This window comes from Neofelis nebulosa, chromosome 1 (assembly GCF_028018385.1).
Source record: "Neofelis nebulosa isolate mNeoNeb1 chromosome 1, mNeoNeb1.pri, whole genome shotgun sequence".
In the NCBI taxonomy this organism is placed as follows: Eukaryota; Metazoa; Chordata; class Mammalia; order Carnivora; family Felidae; genus Neofelis; species Neofelis nebulosa.
Window position 1 is genome coordinate 166,930,402 of NC_080782.1, and position 16,408 is coordinate 166,946,809.

At 45.6% G+C, this 16,408-nt stretch overlaps 1 protein-coding gene across 2 annotated transcripts in view; it reads left to right on the forward strand.

The window, feature by feature from the left end:
• Positions 1-15,290, forward strand: part of EFNB2 (ephrin B2) — a 45,912-nt gene extending 30,622 nt beyond the window's left edge. The window contains exons 3-5 of one of the 2 annotated variants that reach the window (XM_058743096.1): positions 9,320-9,412; positions 10,156-10,269; positions 11,611-15,290. In XM_058743096.1, the coding sequence (XP_058599079.1) occupies positions 9,320-9,412; positions 10,156-10,269; positions 11,611-11,999 (596 nt within the window). In that variant the 3' untranslated portion in view covers positions 12,000-15,290. The remainder of the gene's footprint in view (positions 1-9,319; positions 9,413-10,155; positions 10,270-11,610) is intronic. The other variant, XM_058743105.1, reaches the window with a different exon arrangement.
• The last annotated feature ends 1,118 nt before the right edge of the window (positions 15,291-16,408 follow it).

A 16,408-nucleotide genomic window follows, 5' to 3' on the forward strand; every position in this document is an offset into this window, starting at 1 on the left:
GTGCAGTTCTTATGAGTCGTGCAATTGTTCCCCGAATTCTGAGATCCCTGGCCAGGTGTTTGGTCGCATAAAGGAAAGCGTTGTGGCTTCACATACTCTGTCACTTTGCAGTCTCAGAAACAACGCGGCAGAGAAATGTTTATCGCCATGAGAAAACCAGAGGTTGGAAAGTATGAGTACTTCCTCAACGGTGTGGGCAGTTCCCAAGGCCATGAAATGCTAGAGTCCAAACTCAGACCAGGGCTGGGGGGCCTTAGACCAGCGTCATTGGTCCGTGACGGTGCTCCTGGGTCTCTCGCCTAGTGAGAGGAAAGGTCTTACACGTATGCGTGCCATCACACACGCTGTAAAGAGCTATGCCTGTGTGCACGCCACATACACAGGGACAGTAGAGAGAGGGCATGTGTGCACACGGCACATAGCGGTACCAAGAAGCTCACACGATCCAGATAACGAACGATCTCTGTGCTGGTTGAAACGTGTAGAGCCTGTGCCTTGTGGTCTGTGGTGTGACTAGAACTAACTTCCATCATAGGCCCCAGAGTCGAACAAAGACCATCCCATGAGCAGTAGGAAAGGAAAAAGGGCCAATGAGAAAAGGCGGCTGCAATAACAGAGTGTCAATTCTTCCACGTGGCCTCTTTGTTTGTAGATCTTTTAATCAACTCCATTCCTTTTCTTTAAGAAGTTTATTTCTTTTGAGAGCACAAGTGCATGCACGTTGAGTACGGTAGGGTCAGAGAGGGGGAGAGAGAGAGCCCCGAGCAGGTTCTGCGCTGTCAGCACAGAGCCCGACACGGGGCTCAATCCCACAGACCGTGAAACCATGACCTGAGCCAAAATCAAGAGGGGGACGCTTAACCGACTGAGCCACCCAGGCGCCCCGTCAGTTCTGTTTGTTAATCAAATCAGACTGTGCCGCTGTGCCCCTCAATGGAAAGTTGCTTAATAGTAAAATTACAAAATTTTTTAATTTCTCAAATATACAAATAGAGGCAATGAGACTTTAAATTTCCTTAGCCAAGTACAAATGCTGCAGTGTGGATGGATGGACGGACGGACAGACAGATGGACAGAGGGTGGGTGGATGGGTGGGTGTGCAGCACCTCTGGAAGAAACATAATTGATTACATTACAGAGGGAGCCAGGCTGTGTGTTACTAACAACAGCTCTGCTTTGAAAACAGCTTTTTGCATCAGTGAAGTAGCCTAGTCTCATTGTTCCTGATGTTGAACCAAGAGACGAAGGTATTCTTTTATTGAAGCAAACATGTGGAAAATTGCTCTGGATTCCCAGAGTATAGAACATGTCCCCTGAATGGAATAAGGTTCAGGTGTAGGGCAGATTCAGACAGGGTACTTTATTGGGGTTACCAGCGGTCTCTAGATGGTCAAAGCAAATAACGTCACGTCCATCTCAACGCGTGTGCCATGGAGAGGGGCACATTCTCTCATCCGCAGGGCTATATTCTAAACTGTCAGCAAACATTAATTCAGTCACTAGTGAAGTCTTACCACCCAGAGATGAACTCTGCCTCAGATGGATGTTTTCCACTTCAGTGCTGCAGACTCCCAATTACTGGGCCATTAATATCATTGCATCCGATTAGTGACAGTAGAATGAGCAAGAAGTTGGGGGGAGGTGCGCCCTCCCCACCATGAACTCTGTACTCCGACCCTTTGCAATCTAGACATTTCCATATCTCCACACAGATACCTTAATGATTAAGACTGTCAAAAACCCAGGAGTGGGCAGCGAATTGTGGGCTAGAAATAATTCACTCAAACACATGTGTCTCCACGGTTCAGAATGTTTGGATGAGATGATATCACAGTGTCTTGACCGGGAGTTCTCAGTTTTACAAATCCGAGTGCTTAAGTAAGGCAATGTAGGCAACCGGGAATAATGTTTTATCTTTTGAACTCTTGTATCATTCTTGCCATTTTTTTTTAACTTGAGTTTTGGTCAGTCTATTGAAATGGGTATCTGGCCACTTTTTTTTTTTTTTTAAGTTTATTTTATGTATTTTGAAAGAGAGAGAGAGAGTGAGTAGGGGAGGGGCAAAGAGAGGAAGAGAGAATCCCAAGCAGCTCCACACTTTCAGCATAGAGTCTGATGTGGGGCTCAAACTGTCAAACTGTGAGGTCATGAACTGAGCCGAAATCAAGAGTCAGACCCTCAACCAACTGAGCCACCCAGGCGCCCCCTGGCCACCTATTTTTAAAACAATTCCTAGGGTGCTTGGGTGCCTCAGTCATTTGAGCATCCGACTCTTGATTTCGCGTAGGTCATGATCTCACAGTTTGTGAGTTCCAAGCCATGTGTCAGGCTCTGTGCTGACAGTGCAGAGCCTTCTTGGGATTCTCTCTCTCTCTCTCTCTCTCTCTCTCTCTCTCTCTCAGTGCCCTTCCCCCCTCAAATCAATAAACTTTTAAAAAATAAATAAGACATAATTCCTTTTAGTGGGTTTTGGCCCATATTCAGGTTGACTCTCGTGTATAAAGGTAATTTTACTGTTGACTGACACATCCTTAGAATGTTAACTTTGTCTCAATTGTTGTGACAATAAGATAAATCCCCTTAAAGCATACCTAGATGAAAACTTGTTTTCTGAGATCTTACTGAAACTTTTTTTTTTACCTAATGAAAGATTCCATACATAAATCATCCTAGCTTTTAGCCATAAAATCCTAGACTTAGAAAGGGGTGTTTTCTCTCCACAGAATTCTCCATTAAAAATCAAGGCACTAAGGTGTTGGAGGCAGTATTTTTAAGGGGAAACAGAGTAAACAACCCCATAATCAGTCTCATGTGGTTAGTGGGCCTTTAGTAAAAATACGGACACTTAATTTATTGCTAGGACTGTTTGATCTTTGTCAGAAAAACGTCAGTACACTGCTGGAACCCGGAGGGTATTCCTTTCACTAACATATACCCCTTATGTATGCACTCGCACACACATGCACGCACACACACGCACACTCACACATGGTCGCTGCTTCTCCTTTTCAGTCTGGTCATATGTAATCAGTGACTCTTCGGGACTGTGTTCTCAAAGGTCACTAACTGGCTCTTAGCAGCTTTCATGATTGCCACTAACTTGATCTTTGTATACAGTTCGTGATGGTTAAAAGATTTTCTGAGTAAGCTGTGATAGGATTTCTTATGTTCTAGATATGATGACTCTATGCTGTTACGATTCTCTCAATAGGTTGACCTCCCTCAGTGTCCAAGTCTCATGCGGTATATGAGATACGAGATATAATAAATACACTGGCACCTTCATACTCAGTTTACGTAGTAACCTCTTACCTCCCCTCTTCCCCCCAAATTAATATAAAGTGGCAATATCGGTCATTAAATCTTCTAGTAAACGCACAAAGTTTACTAAACTGTTTCAAGGTTGTTAACACATTTTTAAAACCGCCTCTTTTTCCTGAGCAGTCAATAGAATATCCTATCATTGTTCGTGATGAACATTTGAAACTAAGGAAATAAAATTATACTGTTTTATTCAAGAGCACCCATTTAAATTTGATACCTGGTATCTTCACTCCTATTTTAATGCTAGAATACAAGAGGGAGGGTCTAAGTTGTGACTCCCTTTTTAAATTCATTTTTCCAAATCGTTCTGTCTAGCAGAGAAACTAATTAATTGTGTTGGGTAGAAGTCACCGGGGCTAAGCCAGTTATTAATTCTTAATGCATGATTTGCTGCCTTAAAATTTCAAAACACAACCACAGTGATGTGGTTTTAATTCAAGTGATTCTTCTTATCATACTGGAACAATGTTTCCTTAGGGGAGAAACACACACATCCTACCTCACTAGTAGCTTATACAGTGTTTGAACTGTGAACTGTTCCCCACACACTAAAAATCAGGTAATCAAATGCCCGTGAGAGCTGTCACATCAAGTAGAGATTAAAAAAAAAAAAAAGCAACCTTTTTTGTGGATGTATATTTCACTTTGAAAATGTCTTCCTCTGTATTTTTTTTTCTTCACATTGAGGCAATTTTAAGAAGCATTTATTTATATAGCAAAGATAAGGCAAATTTGGTATTATGGGATGAAATGCCATTTGCCTTGAAATCATGCTGAATTTTCCTGAACGTTCTGGCAAGGAGAAGTAACGAAGCCCTTGGAAACTGATGATGACACATTCCTCATTTCTTACACTATAAATCCACAAAGAGAAACACGTGAGAAGAAGCTAGAAAAAGGGACGTTTTCTCCTTCCTTTTGGCACATTATACAGTTGTTTCTGCTTCAGAAGTTTTTATTAATTACAGAAAAAGGCATTTATTTTTGGCACTCACTGAACTCTATCATGTCCATGTGTAGAATCTTTCTCCTCAGTATCTGAAAGGACCCTTGTGATAGCCAAGGCATCGAACTACCTTGAGATCTAGAAATTAAATCGCTGTTTTGATACTAGACATTTTGACTTTGAATTGCTGTCAGGGTGTTAAGGACAATGCTCTAAGTTTCCCGGGTTTATATGTTCACAGTCATCAATTACATTTTTATCGGGTTCCTTAGTTTTCAACCGACACATCTCACTCCAGCTTTTTTAGCCTTTAGACGTTCCAAGAATTGCGAGCCCTGGTAGAAGACAGTAAGCTTGTTTGTGTGTCATGTTTCTTTGAAGTTCATGGCTTTCTCTGTTTCCTACTTGATTCTGCTGCTTTGGGTTCCTCAGATTGTCAGGTGATAGGCTTCTGGTTCTTCTGAGTCTGTGTTGAGCTTAAGGAGAAAGACCCACGTGCAGGAAGACCGGCCCTAAGAAATCAGAATTACCAGGGCCAGCATATCATGACATGCATGGAAGAGAGTCATGCAAAGAGGATGATATCGATAGAGAATTGTCACAAAGTGCTATTTGTTTCATCATCAAGTAAGAGCAAATATGTGCAGCTTTATATACATTATAGTTTCTATTCTTATTAGGAAACTGATCTCTGTGGCTTTCCTGATCCTCTGTGCTTATTATCTGTCTCTCCTTTGGTAGACTGCTTTGATAAAGTGGATAAAAAGGTTTGCTTTTGAGTGTCCGTCCATTCCCTGCCCCATCCCAGGAAGCTACATTTGAGAATAGTTTGAAATCACCTGCATAGTATGAGTGTGTTTTTTCATCCTTTCCAGAATAGCCAAGAATTCCTTCCTAGTGATGTTATATTATCCTGCAGACTTTTTTTGTGCTGCCCTCCTTCCTGACCTCCTTGTGAATGAGACCCATATAACGGTACCAACCCAGCAGTGACTCCTCCATCTGATTAGCACAAGGTTACCGAAGTGATAGACTGAAAACCGCCCAAAGCCAGTGCCACAGAGTGGAGCCTCCCGGGGCGTGGGGCAGTGGCCATCAGATGAAGACATGTTAAAATGCACTCTTACTTCCTCTCTGTGGGCACAGTCTAGAAAACACGGCCAGAAAGATTCTTGCCCCTTTAGTCTGTTTTATTCACCGGTTCTCTTTTTTCTCCCTGGATAACCAGTGTACCATTGCCAGGGAGTAGGAGCTGCAGATATAGGTCCGTGTGCAAATTCATGGGAAGCCACAGATGTGGGGCAGTGCAGTTTTCAGATGTGAAGAACTTTTAGGCAGTGAGAACTCGGGGTACTTTTTTGCTGAGTAATGATCTCCACCCACTGGAAATCAGGCCCCAGGGGAACAATCTGGTAATTTCAGTATACTTACTACATGCAATTAGATCCCTGAAGCAGAAGCCTTTTAAAAGCAGGCTATAAAATGCCCATGTATCTTTATTAAGCCCATTTTCTAACTGGATGGAGAAACTTTGCTTAGTAATTTTTAATTTTATAAAGTCTATATTTTCTCTACACCAAGAAAAAAAAAATGGGCACTAAAAGCTTAGGTGTAACAGGGTTATTTTTTCTGTCTCCAAATGATTAAATGCAATTTCATCTATTTAGGAATACTATAATTGTGGCAGCATTAGATAATGTTGGTAGATACAAAGAAAAGCGAAGGATAATGAGGTAGCAATTTATTTTTACCCTCTCTCTAAGTCAAAAATTCCTAATATATTCAGATCAACAATAAAAAATATTGCCAAATTGTCTCCTGAAATGGAATTAGATTTTCTCCCCAAGCATTAGCACTTTCTTGTCTTTCAGAGTGAGCCACTACTATGCCTTCAGAGGATTAATCTTGTGGCTTTATTTCAGAGCTGACTGCCATAAGGAGGTGCTATCAGGACAGGACACTTGTCAGTGTCCTTGCTCAAGGCAAGGGACAGACAGGAGGACCTCTAGAATGAGAGCGATGCTCCCTACACTTCCTGCTGAGGAGGTCATAGGGAAGAGTGAGGGTAATTTTCATTACAGAATCAAATATAAAGTAAGTTTAAGTCACTCTAAATTATTCTATGCTTGCTAGAAAGTTAACCTTCTGAAGCTTCAGTTGGTTGCTGACATCTTCCAACCAGGCTTTCTGGGACCGCTCGGGTCATGGCTACCATACGGCAGGGCAAAACTCCTTCACAGCAAACATCCAGCTGTATTTTATAGTTCATTCCCTTTTTAAACAACCAGGTATCTGGGATTCTGTGTTAACGTTAGTAATGAATTTTCCAATATCTTCCAGTCACCTTTGCAACTTGCAAGTTGACTTAAAGGGGAACAAAGCAAGCGTCTGGAATGCACATCACAGTGTTCTGCCTCTTGGCCCATCCTCCCCCTTCACCCCCACCGCCCTCCCCCCCGCCCCCCAAACCAGCATCGGCCTCTGATCTCCAAGAACCAGGCAAAGGCACAAACAAGCTCCCATTTCCCTCTGTGCAGCTCAGGGCTTGAAGGCTCTTCCTCCCTCAAGGAATTAAAAAAAAGTTTCAGCTGTTAAAAATGGAGAGCAGATTCATTCTCCGGCTACACAGTTTTCCTCCTACTGTCTTATGGTCTGTGGATGCTAAATTACAGATTGCAGTTTAATTCGAATTCTTGGAGCTCTCTACATTTGGGGGTCACTTGGACAGCATTCAGGGCACACCCACAAGCACTCTGCACGGAAGCATTGGTATTCAGAAAGGGCAGTGACCTAGAGATTAAAATCAAAAGAAAAAATCACTGAAATGAGGTGCAGCCCTCCTGCTTCCAAATGGACTTGGTAGAAGCAGTCAGAAGCTTTTATCTTTGAGGACACACAGGTTTGAATTCTGTTCCACGGTGACTCTTCTCTACCACGTCTTGTCTTCCCCATTCTGGTATTCATTGTTTTTTCTCCTTCAGATCTGAATCTTTGACCTTATGACCTCCAGGTTCAAACAAACAAAGCTCTACCCTCCCCCCGCCCGCCTTTTCTGTGCACCACCCTTCAGATCGTATTTTTAACATATTTGTGAAGCCGTTAGTCAGAAAGAGGTCATTTCGCTGTGCATTTGGGTGCACTTTTGCATGAAAGTGCATTTATGTGCCTACAGCATAGAAAACATTGAGATTCCATTTGAATTAAGTAAACTTCTGAAGCCATTGGCTAGACCTCAGCTTTCCAGGGTTTTCTACATGAAAACATATCTAATTTTTGAGAAAGATTAAATAGAGATGATAGCATTGTTCTGCACCTGACCTCAAACAGTGCCTGCACGTAGACAGCCACACTGTTTCATGGCTTTGGGAGGAAAGGACACTTTGAAATTTAGGCAACTGTCTGGAGGAGGGAAAAGAGAAAGCGGGTAGAGAAATAGGGAAGGAAAAAAATGATTTTTTTTTTATTAGATTCACAGAGACATATAAAGTTTTTAGGTATTTGTTTTAACTTCTCTGCCAAACATTTTCTCAACAATCTACAAGAGAAGACTGTCTGCTTTTTACCCCCAGAATGATTATGGCCATTTTGCCCATTTTCCCAGGAGAAACTCGGCACCAGTGTCAGCGGAGGAGTGAGGTCTGATCGTAAGACTAAACTTTAAGGAAACACTCAGATAAGCACAGAGATATTTATACACACAAGAAGCAGCCATTGTTTTTCAAAGCAGTGAAAGTAAAAGTTGTAACTCAAGAGCGTTCTCTGTAGCCCACGTATTTCTATGTGTGCATGTAGACCTTGCTGGCCGGTCCACCATTTGGAAAACAAACAACCCATTGAAAGAGTGCCTTTAGATGTATTTTTACCAGAAATTCTGTCCCTGTTTCCGTGCCTTGAAAAGTACAGTGTTAGTAGACCAGCCTTTGATAATCAAAGTAGAGAATGATTTACCGCACAGAAATGTATATGAAACACTTCTGTTCCTTGCCCCTTGAACTTTGGAAGAATGGAAACGTCTAGCACCCTCCACCTTCTTTTTCTTCTGGAACTTGACCTGCAATTTAAGTCCTCTTCCTTAGCAAAGTACCTGGCAGTCTTTTTACAGCTTTAGTCACAACGCTATTCAGAGAACTCACCGTCCTAAGGAGACGCAACAGCAACGTGTTTACACACAGTGGAGCATAGGCTGTTTGTTTAAAAGTACTGACAGTGGTCAAGTGTCCTGTCCTTCCTCCTCCCTCTTGAAATGGGAAGGGAATCGAGCCGGTAAACAGGAGGCAAGTGGGTACTGGACAATCTCCCCTCATACCCCAGGGTTGCCCCAGGGCCCTGACAGAGCAGAGGGCGCGCGTGGTCCCCTCTGTCGGTCAAGCTGTGCTCCCGCAGGTAGCTTGGTTGAAGAGTCTGTCTAAGGTCGGTCTTGGTAATGATAACACACTTATTATTTCCAGTCCAGTGCAAAATGATGGAGACAAAACTTCAGAAGTGGAAGACCTGAATCCTAACATATTTCTTCATCTCACATAAGGCGGGGAAAGAAAAGGAGGGGGTGTGGGAGTCTCCTCTTTTAGTGTTTACCGAACTTGGATGCTTGGCAAACAGGGAGCATCGAGCTAATTGTTCTCGAAGCAGGAAATCTGTAGTAGAGGAAGCAGGTGTTGTGCGATGATTACCACATTTTAAAGTTACTGTATTAACTACTTTGCTCTTTTGAGGCCGACCCTGAAATAGTAAGCTTTTTGGAAGGTCCTGTCCCTTTTATGTATGGACTGACCCTAAATCAGTTGATTCTGAAGGAAGGAGAAAGCGCTTAAGTAAACTTGAAACCAGATAGCATAACGTGCAGCGGTGTTGGCAGGATCCATTTTTCTTTATTTTCTTTATTTTTTATTTTTTGGCTTTCAGCATTCCATACTTTCCAAAAACTTGTGACTAAGAGTGAATTCTTATTTTTCAAATTGTTTTCAGACATTTCATGTTCATGTAAACTTGGCTTATTGATTTCCTGATTTTTCTTTATTTTTTTGTTTTGTCCATTTTATTTTTAATCAGCTACATCAAATGGGTCTTTGGAGGGCCTGGATAACCAGGAGGGAGGGGTGTGCCAGACAAGAGCCATGAAGATCCTCATGAAAGTTGGACAAGGTAAAGACCACCTGCTCCATGAAGCCACCATAATCTGGTTGAGTCCCCAACGAGTGTGGCACCAATGCCGTGAACGCCCACCTTCACGCACTCGTAGCCTAGTTTCGAAAGCACATCTTTCTCTGCACCTTGAGCCACTGACAGATTTCCTCAAGTCGGTGTAACAAACTTCTTTTATTGGAGTTTCTTCTCACAGTTAAGGTCAGCCAGGTACAACGTCCATTGCCATATGTGTGTGTACGTGTATCTCTATACACACTTTTTTTTTTTTTCTTATTAAAAGCAAAACACCTCTTTGGTTCAAAAAAATTACGCTACCCGGAGTGAAAACTTAGGTTTCTGCCATTTGGCCCATTTCTGCATCTCGAGTACAGAAGACTAGTTCACTGAGCCTTTTCCCACACAGATAACCTATTGTGCAGAAAGATTTATTCTTCTAATTAGAAATTGGTATAGTAGTCAACTTGCTCATTTAAATTGAAATGTCATCTGCAATGCTCTGCGTGCCAAATGCGAGAATCCCTATAGTTTCCACAGATGGCCTCACGATCTGAACCTCTGACATAAGTAGTACCACCGTTCCGTTTTAAAAGGAGAACTCTATTCTTGTATGTCACAGCACTTTGCATAAAGAATCTCACGTTCATTGCTGTCTGTGCCTCTTGAGATTGACACGCGGCAGTTCTTAGAGCTAGATCTCATTGGGTGTCTGGGCTGTAAGTAATCATTTGTTCCTCGTATAGATGCGAGTTCCGCTGGGTCAACCAGGCATAATGATCCGACACGACGCCCAGAACTAGAAGCCGGTACAAATGGAAGAAGTTCAACGACAAGTCCCTTTGTCAAACCAAATCCAGGTATGGCAGCGTGAGTGTGTGTGGATGCGTCCGTGGGTCCCGTGAGCAAGAGGCAGAACAGAGTCCAAGCCCTTGGATACTAGTGGGATTAACTTGTAGTTCCCCAAGTCAGTAACCTTTGCTCGCAGGTACTTGTTATTAATGGCTCGATAAGAACAGAATTGCTCCTTCCCACGGAAGTTTCCCATTCAGAAGAGTAGAATTTATCAGATGCAAGTGCCAATTATGAGCACTACTCACTCAGACCAAAGTTATTTTTATTGGAGACACTTAATCGTGCCTGTTGCAACAGTAGCGTAGAACCGATATTCACATGTATGTAATTAATGTTCTAATCCCTCGCCTAATTATGTCTGATCCACAAAGAGCCTGATTGATCCTCCTCTACATTTTAGGTGGTGGCATCTTAAAATATCGCATAATGCCGTGTTCTTCGAGTGGTTACCGTTGACATTTTTGTTTCACATTTTCAGCGTAAAATAAAATACCAGTCGGATCACTGGCTGAAGTTTAGAATACAGGATAAAGTTGGCCGCCATTGAATTTCATTTTCGTACCGGTCCTTGAGCAGATAGCTATGTATTTGTTTCCATGCTAATGACATTTCTGTACGGTAGCTGCTCCCCGACGTCAGCAGTCTCGTGTGAGGGACCAGCGTGCCTGTTGGTGGCATGTGCAGTCAGCATCTGCAGGCCACTTCCCCCACTTTACAAGCATCGTGGAGGGAAGCTGTTGTTTCTAATTTTCAATGGCAAGATGTGTCACATTCTTGTGACACACCGATAAATGGATAATCTAATGATGCCAGGCAAGTTTTTAGTGCTTCCCATTTGGGTTGGCAGCGTGTTCAGCGTGAGTGTTTATGCTGCCTTCCCGATATATTTTAGGTGTAAATCAAATAATACAAGGGAGTTACGAGCGGCATGTGTTCCCAGGGCCCCAGGGTCCCCTCAGCGCGCAGCAGGCAGGGCTTGTCTATAGAAAGCAGGCAGCGGGAGATGCTCGGGAAGGCCGGCGCCCAGAAGGGCAAGGGGGGCAGCGCACGGCAGTCAGCCCTGGCCCCAGAGGTGGCCGCTTCCTTTGTGTCCACCTGCTGTGGCTGGCGGCGGTTTAGGACCTGGGGCGGAAGCGTGGGAGCCTGTCCCCTCCTGTCCCCAAGGGTGGACGGATGGGGACACCTGTGGTTGAGAGCGGCCGGCGAGCCCGGGTCCCGCCCACGTCCCCTTTTGGGGCGATCGCCGCGTCCTGCCTGGTGCGCGCGGCTGGGAACCGAGGCTGGGGGGCTGCCATCCGAGCAGGGACAGCAGTAACCGGGCTGCTCCTTTCCGTCCCCGACCGCAGGTTCCAGCACAGACGGCAGCAGTGCCGGGCATTCGGGGAACAACATCCTCGGTTCCGAAGTGGCCTTATTCGCAGGGATTGCTTCAGGATGCATCATCTTCATCGTCATCATCATCACGCTGGTGGTGCTCCTGCTCAAGTACCGGAGGAGACACAGGAAGCACTCGCCGCAGCACACGGCCACGCTGTCACTCAGCACGCTGGCCACCCCCAAGCGCAGCGGCAACAACAGCGGCTCGGAGCCCAGTGACATTATCATCCCGCTGAGGACTGCAGACAGTGTGTTCTGCCCCCACTACGAGAAGGTCAGCGGGGACTACGGGCACCCGGTGTACATAGTCCAGGAGATGCCTCCCCAGAGCCCGGCGAACATTTACTACAAGGTCTGAGACGCGGCGGTGCCTTCGCTTTCCCAGAGGAAGCCCACTGTCCCGCCACCGCCCTGAGGAGGGTTTGATGACCCCCCCGTGTCTCGAATGGACCGGAGCACGGCGGGGGAGAGGGAGCACTCCTTCTCGGAAGAGCCCTGTTGAGTTGGACAGCTTACCTAGTCTGTAGCGCCCGGACCGCGGTGAAGACAGACGCCCACCGCCGGCCGGGAGACTGGCGTGGAAGGTGCCCGATGGGACCGCAGCGCCCGCCTCCCCCCTCCACCTCCAAGCCATGCGCCGCGGTCACCCGGGCCTGCAGGAAGCCGAGGGCGACAGAGCGGTAGCGGGCGTCGGGGGGACTGGGCGAGCCGTGAGCATCCCGGGCAGGTGTCCCCCGGGGGCCGCGGGGCCTGGAAACACCGCCTTCTGCCTTGGGCGTCCCTCCCGAGGAGCGTCCGGACTTGTCACACAGACCTCTGGCTGGGGGAGGCTTTCAGAGGTCCCGCGCCCAGTCCTCACCGTTGCACACACCCCTGCCGACCTCCGGGGCCCCGCAGCGCGAGCCCCTCACTCCACACCCCGCATCACTGCTGGCACACTCACCTTGGGAGTCTCCTGCCCCCGCGCCACGGCAGCTGGAGCCGATGGGTCTTACACTTCTAGAAATTGTGTCTGCTACTAAGGAGCCTTCAGCTGCGGAAGACCAGAAAGACCAGGAGCTCACGGAAGGGGGCGGGCTGGGATGGGGGGTGGGGGTGGAGAGGGCTGTCTGCAAATGCAGTTCAATGCTGCTGCTGGTGTGTCGGGAGCAGAAAGTCGAGGGGGAACCCCAATTAGGTAGCACAGCACTTTGGTTGGCTGAGGTTTTAAGAGGCAAGTAGGAGACACCACGCACACGGTGGGGTGGGGCGCCTTGGAAGGGATCCGCCGATCAAATGGCAACGCGCAGGAGGAGCAGAGTCTCTCTCCGCTGGGTAGGACAAAGGGGCATTGTCGTAGAGGGGCGGGCCAGGAGGGCCGCCAATGACAGATCTGGGCAGGACTGTTGTCGTACTGGCAATAAGGCGCACGGCCTCGGCGCTGTAGGAGAGTCGGTCGGCTTTGGATGATGTCTGAAGCAGACTCAGCTGCTATACTGATCACATTTTATGAAACACAGGGAAAGCATTTAGGAGAACAGCAGAGAGCCAGATCTGACCTAGAAGTTTACAAGCCAAAGGTCAAACAGGCTGTGATTCCATCATCATCCATGTTATTGAGGCATTCTCCTATGTGAAAGGTAGGTCAGATTCCCCACCCCCCCTCCAGTGCCCTCCCCCCGCACCCCCACTTGAGCCTCACGACACTTTGGTTTATGGCGGTGCTGTCCTGTCCGGCTACAAGGGCGGACGCGGAGGTACTGAGCGAGGCCACAGCCCTCACGCTGTGTCCAGGTGACACGTACTGCGAACTTCTTTGAGTCCTTAAAACGGAAATAAATCATGATGTCGAGGGGGGAGGAAGATGGCACATATTTATAACAGGTATATAGAACACAAGGGATAGAAACTGACAGATTTGTACTAATATATATTTTAAGATTGCACACAAATCACACCAGAAAGACGTGAAATTCACTTGTGGCAATTACGTGGTCCCAACGCTCAGTGCTTAAAGAAAAATTGGACAGCTCCATCTGGGAAAAACAACATCACTCCAAAAATAACAATAACGGGAGTAAATACAAAAATAACCCAGTCCTCTGAAGGCATCTCACGTAACCGTAGACTAGGAAATACAAGCCCTGCATACCAGGAAATGGATGTTACCGCATCGTATATTTAACAGTGGCAAGATGTTCCGGCATTTCATTTCTGTGTTGTGTATTCCCTTGCCTTATGGCTGAAGTGTTCGCTAAAATCCACCGGGTCCCCTCAGAGGGGGCTTAGGGCTGAAAGTTTAGCTCCGGCCCCCTTCCCCCACCCCCTCCCCGCCCCTCCCTTTTGGGAAACAAAACGAGTAAACAGGAAACCTACTTTTTATGTGCTATGCAAAATAGACATCTTTAACATAGTCCCGTTACTATGGTAACACTTTGCTTTCTGAATTGGGAGAAAAAAAAAAATGTAGCAACAGCATTTTAAGGTTCTCAGACCTCCAGTGAATGCCTGCAAAAATGAGTTGTCACAGAAATTATTCCTTCTCTATTTCCTGAACCTGAAAATGATGTTGGTCCAAAGTGCGTGTGTGTGTGTGTGAGTGGGTGAGTGGTATACATGTGTACATATATGTATAATATATATCTACAATATATATTATATATATCTATATCATAGTTCTGTGGAGGGTTGCCATGGTGACCAGCCACAGTACATATGTAATTCTTTCCATCACCCCACCCTCTCCTTTACGTGCATTCGTACAAGATTTTCTTGTAAGCCATCAAAAATTACCTTTAGGATGGGGGAGAGGGGCAAGAAGGGGAAACATGGGAAATAGTCTGATTTTAATGAAATCAAATGTGTGTCTCATCAGTTGGCTACCTTTTGGTCATATATGCTAAACTGTGAAAAATCAGATGAATTTGATGAAGAGTTACCTGCAACCAATGGAAAAGTGTTCTGTGCGTCTGTTTTGTGTCTGGTGCAGAATATGACAATCTACCAACTCTCCCTTTATTTGAAGTTGGTGCCGCTTTGGAAAGTTACTGTAAATGCCTTGCTTGTATTCTCATCCCTAGTCACCTGACTTTGGAATTTGCACCATAACGTTTAACTGAAGATGCTGTAAATAGGGTTCAGATTTTACTGTATATGGATTCGGGGTGTTACAGTAGCCTTATTCGCCTTTTTAATAAAAATACACATGAAAACAAGACAGAAATGGCTTTTCTTACCCAGATTGTGTACATAGAGCAATGTTGGTTTTTTATAAAGTCTAAGCAAGATGTTTTGTATAAAATCTGAATTTTGCAATGTATTTAGCTACAGCTTGTTAAACGGCAGTGTCTTTCCCCCCTTTGCACTGTAATGAGGAAAAGAAAAACGGTATAAAAGGTTGCCAAATTGCTGCATATTTGTGCCGTAATTATGTACCATGGATATTTATTTAAGATTTCGTTGTCCAATTTGTAAGTAACACAGTATTATGCTTGAGTTATAAATATTTTTGTTCTTTCTTCATTTTATTTTAATGGCCTGTCCTAGGTTTCCAGCCTCCTTCCACATTGCAGTCAGCCCCCAGAAACGGAATCCGTGAGGTCCCATTCCACGTCTGTTTCAAACTGAATTTGTTCTTAAAAAAATAAAATATTTTTTTCCTATGGAAAAAGCGCCTTCAAAGTATTTTCCTTTCCTTCCTTTTTCTTTTCTTTTTTCTTTCTTTTTTTCGCTTATTTTAATTTGCTTTCTGCTCTGTTTCTCTATAATTAACAGTTATCCAGAGCCTTCTGCCCGTGGGCACCTGTGTGCCCATTTTTTCCCAATCAGGACACTCGCATAACATGAATGCGAACCTTGCAGAGGGCCACGAGGGAGCCCATTGGTTTCCCCATAAAACTCGAGCTCATATTTCACAAATCATCTGATCATAAAGTTTTGTAAAGTCCTGAACAGAAAACCTCCCTAGTCTCCCTGGATCCCCCAGTCTTGAGTAGTGACCTAAGTAAGTGACCAGAGGAAAGGGAGGCAGGCAAATGGACTTTAGTTATCTCAACGCCTAATTCCAAATCTAGTTTCCACTCGAGCAAAGCAGTTTGCTGTCGAAGCCTTCATTTTTCCTCACAGCAGGATCCCGGAAGGAAGGAAGGCGTCCAATGTTCACCAGCGCTAACGTCGTACAAAGAAATCGTGCTTTGTGACACCAGATTGAAGCAAGCCAGAGGCCAGTGGTGACTTTAACCGCGTTTTCAATGCTGGCCTTCCTTCGGAAGATGGCGGGGGGTTGGGGATGTCTTCCCCTGCGCGGTGGGCTTGGGGTCTTAAGACTGATCTGCAGACTCCCCACCCTCCGGGGAGACCTTCCTCACCCAGAGGTGTGGAGGGCAGAGCAGCAGTCAGGGCAGAAGCAGCTACCCGTGATCAGAAAGTGCTCAGATTTCTGGCTGCGTTACCTCGGGCCCCTCCTTACCTTAGGAGGGGGGTGCGTCCAGATGGGGAAGGCCCCAGCACAGAGGAGCCCGATGCTCCAGACTGTCTAGCCACAGATCACAGCCACAGCCAAGTGAAGAATTCCAGTGTTTGAAAAGCCCCACCCTCCCCCCAAGAACGCCTCAACGAAAGGCTGGTTTTAGAGGCAGCGATCTCAGCAGCATCTTCCTAGCGTACCTGTACTAAAGAAATGTTTGTGGCATAAATGCTTTCCTTCCCCCTCCTCCCCGCCCCGGGCTTCTCCAGGAGCCCACGATTTCAGGTGGCGCTGGAATAATAGTTCCATCCACTCCGTCATTT